General features: G+C 35.5%; 1 protein-coding gene across 3 annotated transcripts in view; it reads right to left on the bottom strand.

The window, feature by feature from the left end:
* LOC106871486 (phosphorylase b kinase gamma catalytic chain, skeletal muscle/heart isoform) overlaps positions 1-13,201 on the bottom strand; it is an 83,985-nt gene that overhangs the window by 52,834 nt on the left and 17,950 nt on the right. For all 3 annotated transcript variants that reach the window (XM_014917967.2, XM_014917966.2, XM_014917968.2), the window contains exon 2: positions 7,918-8,105. In XM_014917967.2, coding sequence (XP_014773453.1) covers positions 7,918-8,012 — 95 coding nt within the window. In that variant the 5' untranslated portion in view covers positions 8,013-8,105. The remainder of the gene's footprint in view (positions 1-7,917; positions 8,106-13,201) is intronic.

Here is a 13,201-nt window from a genome sequence, read left to right on the forward strand (position 1 = left end):
GACTGAGCTATGCGGGCGGGCTGTTTGTCTTTTTTTTTGTTTTATCTTTCCTTCCACATCTTTTCACAGCTGATTTTGATGTTTTTACAGAACAAAATATCTTATGCGCAGCAAAATTCCTTTGCAACAACAAAATGTTTATGCACATGTAAAGTTAAGGTCAGATGTACTAGAATATTTGGTAAAAGCTGGAGGTAAAGTACATGTGATCTTAAATATATATATATATATACTTATATAAACAATCACTACTAGTCCATAATATAATAATATAAAGCCTAAATAGATTACTAAAGTAGAGCAGGGGAAATATATGTATGTATGTGTGAGTGCGTGCGTACTTGACACCAGAACAAATATATAATGGCAACTAGTGAAGTGGGGAGGGATAAGGTGATGGTAGAGTTATAAGTGGTATTTGGCAGATGGCAACAGCAGCAGTAGCAGCAGTAGACTGGTATTGTTGTTCTTAAATTAATCTTTTCAAATCTACAGTTGCTATTGGCTACTATACAAGCAATATCTATTCTGAAGACTGGGTGGGTGGAATTACTCAGGGACCCATTCTACATAACTACGTTTTTCATGAAGAATGTCTCCCAGCACAGTTTCTCCAGTCATTCAAAATATTCCACTTGTTTTTATGTTTAAACTGACCAGATTCAACCTTTCCCACCTACCCTACAATGTCATTCTAAGAATAAAACAATCACATCATTGCAATCTTGAAGCTACGAGATAACTTTACTGTTATAGGCAGCAGAAGTTTGTTCATTAGTTCATTGAACATCTATGATAACATGGATTAGACAGAGAGTTATTTAAGGCAAGATTTTTCCAGTTAGATGCTCTTCCTGCCACCAACCCTCATCTGTTTTCCAAGTAAGGGATTTTCTTTTATATTGTACAAGTCTTTAAGCACAGAGCAGCTGGTCATAATGACACAAGGTATGTTAAACATCAACACCACCTTGCTCAAATGATGACAAGCAAAATATCAACAAACATGCACATTAACACACACACACACACACACACATGCAAGCACACGCATGCACAAACACACACACTTTATGACCATATCACATTGAAAGCATCAGCTCTTGTCCAATCACTGTAGTTAAACAATGCCAAATCTAGTAAGCACTGAGATGCAACAACTTGGGAAACCTAAGCAAAACCTTCAGTTAGTTAGGCACAAACATTTTGCTGTGGTTAAGAAGCCTGCCTTTCAACCATGGCACCTTGAGCAAATGTCTTTCACTATGGCCCAGGCCTGACCAAAGTCTAGTGAGTGGATTTGGTAAACAGAAACTGAAAGAAACTTATAATATGTGTGTGTGTGTGTCCCAGCATGTGCTGGTTCTAAGCGAGAGTCCTTGTCATTTAAGTAATGTTCGAGTTTTATGCAAAAAAAACATGTCTGGACATGCAAAAAACATGCCTGCAAAAAAGACATTTCTGGGGGAATATTACTTTGCTTGGAAACAATGAGGGTTGGTGATTTGGTGATAGAGGGGCATTCAGCTATAGAAAATTCACCTCAAAGAATTCTGCCAGCTCCATGCAAGCTTGGAAAAGTGAACTTTAAAATGGTATCAGTGACAACAATGTTGATTGATAACAACAACAACAAGACAGGCCTAACCCTTTAGCATTTAAACTGGCCATATCTGGCTCCAATATTCTATTTGTTTTATGATCAAAATGACCAGATCTGGCCTCTCACACCTACCCTACAGTAGCATTCTAAGAATAAACAGTGACATCATCAAAATCTTGAAGCTATGATGTATTGCTTGATTCATTCGAAACAAAATGAATGAATAAGCATTAGTTTTGACAGAGTAATCTGAATGCTAAAGGGTTAATATTGTTTATTATTTCTTTACTGCCCACAAGGGGTTACACACAGAGGGGACAAACAAGGACAGACAAACGGATTAAGTCAATTATATCGACCCCAGTGCGTAACTGGTACTTATTTAATCGACCCCGAAAGGATGAAAGACAAAGTCGACCACGGTGGAATTTGAACTCAGAACGTAGCGGCAGGCAAAATACCGCTAAGCATTTCGCCCGGCATGCTAAGGTTTCTGCCAGCTCACTACCTTTAAAGGGTTAATATTGTTTCTGTCTATTAAAGGGTTAATATTGTTTAAAGGGTTAATATTGTTTCTGTCTACCAAATTCACTTACAAAGCTTTGATTGGTCTGGGGTGGTAGCAGAAGCTATTTGTCCAAGTTGCTGTACAGAAGAGCTGAATCCAAAACTACATGGTAGCAAAGCAAGCTTCTAAACGTCTTAACACTGCTATGTCTCTGCCTGTATTGTGTAATTAATATGTGTATTTCTTAGCTTGTACTGATGAGTTCAAATTTACATAGGGATAGGTTCCACCAGTCTTAGATGCATTACATGATGATAAAAGCCTTCAGTGATGTCCAAATCACTTTACAGTTTACATGACATCAACATGTGTTTAAATTTTAAATCCTCTTGTTAACTATTTAAATTAAAAGAGAAAGAGAATTGGCCGTGTTTAATCTTAAGATGGAATACAGCTATGACATCAGGAATGGTGCTGCATTTTCACATTCTGGCATCTTAGACACCTGAGTGGCATGAAGTTTCTCACCAACATGCTATTTCCTCACTCTGGTTCTTTCTGTAGTGGTCTCTGTTCCTTGAAGCTTGCTGGTCTCATCACCGGCACCCAGGTCCGCCTGCCTCAATTCTCTCCCCTTTCTTTAACCACCCATATTGTGTCTGCTGCAGCCTTAGTCTCCTGTATGTTTTACATTTAATACATTAAAAGTATAATTTAAGCAATACTGACTTAATAATAATCAATCTATATAGAATACTTCTATAATTCTATAGAACATCCTGACACATTGTGGTTAGTAACATATTAACTCCAAATTAACAGTGACAAATTCAATTTCAGTGGAGGTTAACATTTAAATTCACAAAGCAGAGAGATAAATTGATGTTTCCAATAAATTCGTTTTGTAACTATTTTTGATTTCTAGTTGGTAATGTCTTTGGCAAGAATCTTGAAATCAAACAGAGCTGGTTTCCCTCTCCAGTTAGGTTTTTAATTGATTTATAATTAATAAAACAAAATCACTTTAGATTGCTTTCTGCAGTATTTCTTAAATATATAGCTTCATACTTTCTGACAGGTGAAATACACAGTAAAATAATGTTATATTCCTCCTTTATTTTAAACTCAGATTAATCGGAATTTAGCCTTCATTTCAGCTCAGATTAGATAGAATAAAAGTTGATGATTACAGGGTAGATCAAAGACATATTAGCTATTGTTATTATTAATATAATCATCATAAAGGGTGGTAGATTGGCAGAATCAATTAGTTCATTAAAAGAAATGCTTTGCAATATTTGTTCAGGCTCTTTATGTTCTGAGTTCAAATCCTGCCAAGGTCAACTTCTCCTTTCATCCCCACAAGGTTGATAAAATAAGGTATTAGTCAACAACTGGCATCAATGGTTTCGACTGACTCCCTCCCCACAAAATTATTGGCTTTGTGCCCAAATTAGAAACAGTATTTATTATCATTATAGGATTAGTGATTATTTTAACCGACTAGCAAGATTTAGTAATGTATGAAAGCAGCTCATTTTCATACATTGCTATTCTACATCTTTTTGCAACGTGATTTAATACGTTATCTTAAATCAATCCAGTTTACATCTTATAACTGCCCAGGAGTATCCAATTAAAATGTCAGAAACGTCAGTAATTCATTAAATATTCACACACAATAAAACACATGGCATTAAGGTCTTGCATGAGTAATATGATGAGCTGAAATTCTTTGATTAACTAAGATCATCCCAGCAATTAGAAGATAAGACTCTTTCTATGAGTAGTTAAAATCTAAAAGCAAGCAAATGAGATAACTAATATAATCCAATCAATGTTTTTGGAAAATGAAGACAATGCAATTATGAGAAGATCCTGTCTTAATAGTCAACTAGTAAAAGCAACAGGCATGTTTTCATCATCATAATCACTATCATCAACATCTAATGCTTGTTTTCCATGTTGGCATGGACTGGACAGCTTGGCATGAACTGGCAAGGCCAGGCTCCATAGTTTGTTTTGGCTTGGTTTTTATGGTTGAATGCCCCTCCTAATGCCAACCACTTTACAGAGTGTACTGGGTGTTTTTACATGGCACCAGTACCCACACCAATGGTACCGAGTAAAAAGCATTGGTGTTGGTGCAAACAAGACTTGTGTGTGTGTGTGTGTGTGTGTGTGCATGCGCACGTGTGTATGTGAGAAAGAGAGAGAGAGAGAGTGAGAGTAAAGTCATTAACTTGGATAGTGATAATTCACTGAGGACACATACAAACAAATAAATGGCTACTCTAGTTGTAATAAGATTAATGACTTATAATAATTTAAAAAAAAAAACAAATCAGAAAGTATAATGTAGTTGCTAAATTTTACTTATGTAGCTGATCTATTAATTAATTAGGTATGTGATTAACTATTGTTCAAATAGTATAGAGGAATAAATTAATTCCATTCTAAATCTAATACGACCAAAAAAGAACAATGATCATTTATCAGATTTAACTAATCTGATTTAACTATACAGAATGTAACAATTACAATATTTTAAAATATCAATTATGAGCTGGGAAAAAAAAAAATGTTACGACTTATAATTTTGTTTAGTCATTCATTGGTTGTTTTGAAATGCAAGAGAAAACTGAATCTATGCATAAAGCTAGCACATAAGGCAAAGTGCCAAACTTTTTCACAATTGTGTGTGGGCTGGTTTCAAAACAGGTAGTTTAGGTACCATGTTACTAGATCTTGGGTGGATTTCCCAACTAGCCACCCACTTAAATAGTAAAGTTGGCACATGTACAGCACCAATTCTAATTCTACAAGAAACTAAAAAGGTTTGGTTCATCATTTAACATAATTCAAAAATCTATGGTGACAGCAGTCTGTTTTGTTCTGCTTTTTTTCTATTTAATGATTTAGATTAAAACATGTAACTTGTTGCTGTTCTTTTTATTCTGCTGACATATTTGTTTTCAGGATAGCCAATTTCCATTCCTTACATTTTACACAAACAATGAAAATATATTACATTTATGTATTTGTTTAGCAAGATTCCTGATATGAAATCATGTGTTGAAACAGATGTTGTTATACTTGGGGATGGTCATCTTTTGCCAATTAAACACATGCACTATATGTCTGGTCTTCACTTCAACTTTACAATTATTCATATTTTAGTATCCTTTGTCAGAAATATTTCATTGCACATCCTGAGACCTCATCAAATACTCTTCATCCCACATGTCACCTCCTACTCTGTTTAGTCCATTCTGCCTTTCTGTGGTGAGGGACTAAACAGAACAGAAGGAGACACATTGGATGGAGAATCACTGAAGAGGTCAGAAGATGTGTGACAAAAGATTTCAGACAAAGGACACTAAAATAAGAATAATTATTAAGTTGAAATGAAGACCAAGTATATAACGCATGTAGTTAACTGGCAAAAAATATAAGCATCCCCAACTATAACAATAAATGACAATACAATAAAGACTAAATCCACTAGAATTTGCCAAAATCCACTTAAATGTCTTATAAATAAAACTATATACATGCTCTTTTTTTTTAATCATAATCAACAAATAACACTCAAATATCACTCAAATTACATCTTACTGTCTTAAAAATTGTAGAACTAAAAAAAGATGGGATGATCATGGCCAGAAAGTCTTTCACCATAGGTGAATTTTGTTCCGTGGTCAGAAAGTCTTTCACCATAGGGTGAAACAGGAACCAGGGAGCTATACAACAGCAACATCATGCTCTCATGAGACAAGACACAAGTGTGGGCTATATACATTATTATCATCATTTACTGTCCATTGTTCATGCTGGCATGGGTTGGACAGTTTGACCAGAGCTGGCAAGCTAGGGAGCTGTATAAATACTGTGTGGTAAGAAGCTGGCTTCTCAACATCATGGTTTCAAATTCAGTGCTACTGTATAGCAACTCAGGTAAGTGTTTTCTACTATAGCGTGTGTGTGTGTATGTGTGTGTGTGTGTTACTGTCTTCTTGCCTTGACATTATGTGATAGTTGTAAAAATGAGTGTCTACATTATGCAAGCAATGTCCTTCATTTCCAATCTTTCATGTCTGGTCATGGGGAAATATTAATTTGCCTGAAAACAGATAACAGTTGGTGACAGGAAGTGCATCTGATGGTAGAAAATTCCACTGGAACAAAATTCTGTCTGACCCTTGTGAGCAAGGAAAAGTTGATACTAAACTATTGATGATGACGACGACGATGAAGATAGGTTTAAAGTATCTGTTTAGAGGTAGCAGTTAACCGAGTATGAGCAGAATAATGGCATAGATATAGCCTAAGAGCAACCAAATAACCTTCAGCTTCAGTAACTCACTCATAAAATATCTATCTGACCCATGCAAGCATGGAAAAGTAGACATTAAAACGATGATGACACTGATGTAAGTAGTCTAAACTATTTCTTCATATCTTCTAATTTCTGGAATCAGAATTGAGGACATAATATAGTTTCCAAAATGGTTTCCTGTAATCATGGGATGAAATTAATCCTAGATCAGGATTGATTTATACATAAGTCTACTGCTAGACAACAATAGTAGACAACAACTAGGATAGTGTATACAATCTATATATTGGTAAATTGGTTAATTATACCTTATCTTTTTTGCAGATGAGATATTATTAGTACCAATGGAGATCATTTTCAAAATGTTAGTCATATCTTTTCTGGAGTAAAGCATTATGCTTTGATGTGATTTAGATCATCCTCAGGTTTCAATGTATGATTACATCTGCTCAAGTTAGGACTGAAACCATAAATCTCTAAAATAAGTAAGGTTCCAATAACTTTAAGCACTATGATATGGAGTACTAGTAGCCACCAGTAGTGTTACAATTACAACACTCTTATCAACTACAAGACAGGATGGTCTTAGCTTGGTTAATTTTCATCATAGATCTGCATGATCAGGATTGACTCACAGTTAAGAAAGAAGAAAGGACACATTGATTAGTATAGTCTGGTAAACACCATGTCTACAAAACAGATGTGATTGTCATGAATGGAATATTTCTGACTAAATTCTATTTAAGGGTTGACTTGAGACTAAACAATGACAATAACCAAGATCTGTAACCCTTTTGTTGCCATATTTCTGTAGAAATACACTGTCCTAGTTTCAAATAATTTTGAAAATAATTTAGAATTTAGTAAAATAACTGTCATTATTAAGCAGGTATAAAGCAGTGAACTGGAAGAATTGTTAACAGACCAGGCAAGTTGCTTAGCAGTATTTCATGTCTTTACATTCTGAGTTCAAATTCCACCAAGCAAGATTGACTTTGTTCCATCCTTTTGGTGTCAGTGAAATAAGTACCAATTGAGCACTGGGATCAATGTATGTAATCGACTTACCCCACCCCTGAATTTGATGGCCTTGTGCCAGAATTTGAAACCATTATTAAGCAGGTATATGGAACATAAATCAACATGAAATTTTGATGGGAAATTTTAATTCAGATCACTTTAACCTTTTAGCATTTAAACTAGCCATACTGTTTTATGTTCAAACTGGCCAGATTTGGCCTTTCATACCTACCCTGCAATATCATTCTAAAAATAAACAATCACATCTTTGAAATCTCTAAACGAAAAGATAATCCAAGATTAGTTTTTTTTTAAATGTGAATAAAGAAGCATTACATTTGACAGAGTAATCTGAATGCTAAAGGGTTAAAACAGAAAGGAACCAGGGCAGTGTCAGGTGGAGTGGGAGCAAAAGGGGAAGAAAAATTTTTGATATAATAATCTCACCTTCCAAGCAGTTCTTTTGGTTCATATTTAGCATAAAAGTCTTTAGCCTCTCCCGAGGAGGGCAACACATCTTCCTCTTTTGTCATTCCAACCATTAAATACAGTACTTAGATCCAACTAGAGGACTGAGAACCAGTTCATGTCGACCCAACACCTGGTGGAAGGCATCTTGATAATCCAGACAGGACCTACAAAAGAAACAAATATAAACATCAATGATAATGATAATGGTGATGGGGGAGGATGATGATGATGATGATGATGGCAGTGTGTGTTTTTATTTTATATATGAACATCACTAGAAAAAACACATTACAGAAGTAGGTAGAATGTGTATGTGTTACATTAATTTTTGTAAAATACACACATACACACATATAAAGGTTAATAACAGATAGGGCATCCAGAGTAGCATGGAAAAACTAATGTAAAACAAACATGTAGACATCATTATTCTCATCAACATTATTTTATCATCCACTTTTCCATGCCCACATGGATCAGACGGAATTTGTTCAGGCAAATTTTCTAAAGCCAGATGCTCTTCCTGTCACTAATCCTTACCAATTTCCAAGTAAGGTAATATTTCCCCATAGCTAGTCATATTGGAAATGGACATCCATCTCCAACAATCATATATCAAGACAAGGAGACACAAACACACACATATATAAACACACGCACACACACATACATACATATACACACAGACATTAAATATATATGTGCACACAACATTATCATCATCATTGAAATATTACAATACATTTCTACATTACCTTTCCCTGCTGATATGACTAGGCAGAATTCACTGTGTCAATAGACCATATCTTCCTCTTATATCTAATTTTTAGACATGGTTTCTACAACTGGATGGCTTACCTAACTCCAACCATTTTACAGAATGTACTGGGTGCACTTTTTGTAGCACCAACACTGTAGAGGTTGTCTTGTCATCAACAAGATTAAAGAGTCTTCTCAAACCCTGAGCTATCGCTGTTCAGAATAAATACCAAACAGAGTGTACTAGGTGCTTTTTGTGGCACCAGCACTGTTGGGGTTGCTTTGTATCTTGGAAAGAAAAAGAAAGCACTTCAAGACGGATGGAACAGGTTTATTGTGAGAGAATGGCAATGAAGAGTATAACAGAGGGAGCAATGTTAACTAGGTGTAAAGGAACAGAGGAGATGGTTTGGGAAGAGTAACATTATGGGATTAGAGTGAAAGAAAGCAGATTATAATGTGGTAATGAAAATGGAGTGAGTTGAATAAGTGAAACCAGTGATGAGATGAATCAGTCCATTTGCCATGCCAGTATGGGTTGGACAGTTTGTATGGTCCAAGACAGTTTTTATTGGAGTAACACAGATTTATTTTTTTTAGAAAGGGAATGTCATTATTATGGAAACATGTAATATGAAGGAAGTGGAAAGTAGCACTAGGGGATTAATATAAGAGAGAAGAGAGAGAGAGTTAAAGAGACAAAACAGTAAGGAGAGTTGAGTAGGAAGGGATGTTATGCTACTCCTCATTATGCATGGATGGATAAAGAAAATATAAGAGAGAAGTAGGTTACAGGAGGAGAAGGAAAAGATAAATGGAAAAGTAGTATCAGTGCATTAATGAGAGAGGGTTAGAGTGATAAGGGACCAGGATATATCTTTGAAGTAACATGACCAAGAAAACATGGTGTCAAGAGAATCAAGAAAGGTAAAGGTTGCCAGCACTCCCCACTCAAGTATCAAGACCTTATGATTCAAGAGAAAGAAGGGGTAGCAGGGTATAGGTGATGGAGATATTAAGACTGCAGATATTCAATATACACAAATCAAGTAATTTCCTCTCAGTTTTGTCATCCTATCTCTGAGGGTAAGACTAGTCTGCTCTATGTAATCTTTGTGGCACCCTTCACACCTAATGGCATAAAGTAAATTCTTTGATGTGCAGGTGAAGTTATTTTTTACCACAAAAGTGTGTCCTGACTGGAATTTGTATATTATTCCTTCAAAGAGGTTGATGCAAGTCCTACAGTTAGATTGACCACATTTTTTTTACGGTAGGTGTTGGGCTTGTGTTGGATAATTTTGCAAGACAGGAATATATCAATATTAACTTCTGAGGAGAGTTCTAGCCTCAATGCTTATAATAGAATGGACTCAGCTAAAGACACCCAAGCACCAGAAGTTAATGCTAAATCAGGTGAGAGAAAAAATCTACCATTCAAAAACATGAAATGCCCTTCAAAGAAGATTTCACAGTTTCTATCTATCAAATTTCACTCACAAGGCTTCAATCAGCTCCTGAAACCTATAGAAAAAAGATACTTGCCTAAAGCATCACACACTATGATTGAACCAGAAACCACATAGTTGCAAAGTATATTTCTTAACCACTCAGCCAAACGTGCACTTATATCAGCTGCTGGATGAAACCTTTACTACTCACTCTATATTTATCCATATAACTTTGCTGTAACTTAATATTTACTAAACAACAGCAGACAAATAGGACAAATAGCTTATGTAACCGATTCCAATAAAACATCATCTTAGAAACAGTGATGAAAGAAATGTATTGACATAGACATATTTTCATGAATATGGCAGCAGTGAAGTGACAGACACAGACAGACAGAAAGGAAATATCAAGTTCAAAATCCATGAGAGAAATCTTTGTACAATATTAAAAAAAAAAATCAATAGCATAATTAATAAAAAAATTCTTATCATTGATTTACAGCAGACGCTTCCAAAATCTAATGATTCTAGAAGAAAAGTCTTTCTGTAGGAAGGTATTCAAGAATTGTCCTACAGCAACTACACACACACACACACACACACACACCTGAAACAGAGATATTAATGAATAATATATGCATTAAAGTGAAGTCACATGGCTTAGTGGTTAGGGTATTCAGCTCACGATTGTAAGGTCATGGGTTCAATTCCCAGCAGTGCATTGTGTCCTCGAGCAAGACAGCTTATTCCCCATTGCTCCAGTCCATTCAGCTGACAAAAGTTAGTAGTACCTGTATTTCAAAGGGCCAGCCTTATCCCATTTTGTGTCACACTGAATCTCCCTGAGAACTAAGTTTAGGGTACACAAGTCTGTGGAGCGCTCAGCTACTTGCACATTAATTTCATGAGGAGATTGTTCCATTCGTCGGATCAACTGGAACCCTTGTCGTCATAGCCAATGGAGTGCATTTTGTTATAGCTTCAAGATTTCAATGATATGATTGTTTATTTTCAGAATGATATTGTAGGGCAAGTGTGAGAGGTAGGATGACTGGTTTGAACATAAAACAGGTAAAATATTTCAAATGGATAAGGACAGTTTAAATGCTAAAATTTTAACCTCAAGTCAACTTTGATCAAGCATCAAGCATCATTATCTTCACCATTTTGTTGATAATTTTCCATGCCTGCATAGATTGGACAGGTCCTTTTCAGTAGAGCATGTTGCCACTTGTAGCAGATCTTTATCAGGGTTCAGCCATCATCATTTCTTCCCCGGTTGTCCTCTTCCAGAAGATCTATTAGCACTTTATCATCCAAATGTCATCCTCTATACACATCATGTCTGTACCAGCTTAGTCTTCTCTCCTGTACACTACACCTGATGTCTTTTAAGCCCAATTTTTCTCTTAGCTAATTTCTGCTCCATTGTTCATACACACTAACGCTAGACAACCAGTGGGGTATGCTTTGCTTCATTTCTACACACCCAGCCTTCATACATCCTTAGCATTAAATGTTCCTTGTTTCACTACCATGCAGCATTGCACTTCAGACCTATGATTAAATATGTTCTAGCTATAACCATCTCAACTTTTTACGGGTATCTATAACTATATTATCAATGTGTTCTTCCTTTCTTAAGATGGTTGGTTATGATTTAAGGAAGATTTGGTTTCTATTCTTCACAAGTCAATTAACCATACAGAGGCTTTCTCAATTCACCTCACTGTCAAAAGACAACAGGTGGTGTGGGAATAAAATAGCAAGGACCCTACAGCATCTGTTGTTTTAAAAGCAGAGTAGATAGAGAGGAAGTTCAAATATTTGTTTATCCACAGGTCAAGCTACATCAGGTAGATCTATGACCAAAAGCACTTCATTTTTCTCTCTTTTTTTTTTACTGATATACTGTAATCTGAGACATTATCCAAAGTCTCCTTCCCATTTAAGACAACTGCATCTAATTTTGAGGTAAACTTGGCAGCTGTCCAAATATTTATTTATTATTAATGATTAGACAAAGAACCATTTAATGACAAATGGGAGTGAGCCTGCAGCAAGGATTCTTAGCTTCCTATCAGTTACTTCCAATCAATGAAAGAATTATGCTACTAAGAATTGAGGATATAAGGAGAAGGTAATGTAGCTCCACCACAGACACATATATCTTGTTATTAACAATTAAAAATATGTGAAGGAATGCCACAGAGGTGACGTCAAAAAAACGACAATGACAAATACAAAATCACTCAAACTGGTTTTTCCAGCATGGCACCTTGCCACTTGTAGTCTCTTATCAAATTTCTCGTGAGGTTCAGCTTTCACCAATTCTTCCCATGTCTTCCTCAACCATCTTCTTGCACATGATTCCTCTCAGTATCATCATCAGCTGGGAGCAGATGAATATGGGTTGGGTGTGTGATGATGGCTGAAAATTGGATCTACTGCAGCCACAGATGAGGGAACAGAATGGATGGATGAATGTGGTTTGGGGTTCAATCTCAATGCCCAGCAACTGGGGAAAATGGCTTCTTGATGGCTTCAGGTTAATGGAAAGGATAAAAATCATTCCCCTGGGTCATATAGACTCATGGGGCCAGTTTCCCAGTTTCCATGGCGCATATATTCTTTCCAAGACAAGATGCCAGTTTGTCACAGGATTACTCATTTTTACCAGCTGAGGGAACTGGAGCAACATGAAATAAAGAGTTTTGCTCAAGAACACAATGTGTCATCTGGTCCAGGAATCAAAACCACAATCTTAAAATCAGGAGTCAAGAACCCTAATCACTAAAGAACTAAAGACAAGCATAAAGTTTTAATCTCCTGCCCAAAACCATTCTCTTTACTCTATATTCTATTTAATATTCAAATTTTCAAAACCAAAACTCACCAATAAACTTTCATAAAATCAAGAAAATTTGTGAGTCTCATAAATTTAATAGATAAGAATAATAAAAATGAAACAAAAAAAATTTGTTTCAAATCCTTTTATATATATACATATATATATATATATATATATATATATATATATATATATA

The sequence above is a fragment of the Octopus bimaculoides genome, chromosome 6 (assembly GCF_001194135.2).
Source record: "Octopus bimaculoides isolate UCB-OBI-ISO-001 chromosome 6, ASM119413v2, whole genome shotgun sequence".
Lineage (NCBI taxonomy): Eukaryota > Metazoa > Mollusca > Cephalopoda > Octopoda > Octopodidae > Octopus > Octopus bimaculoides.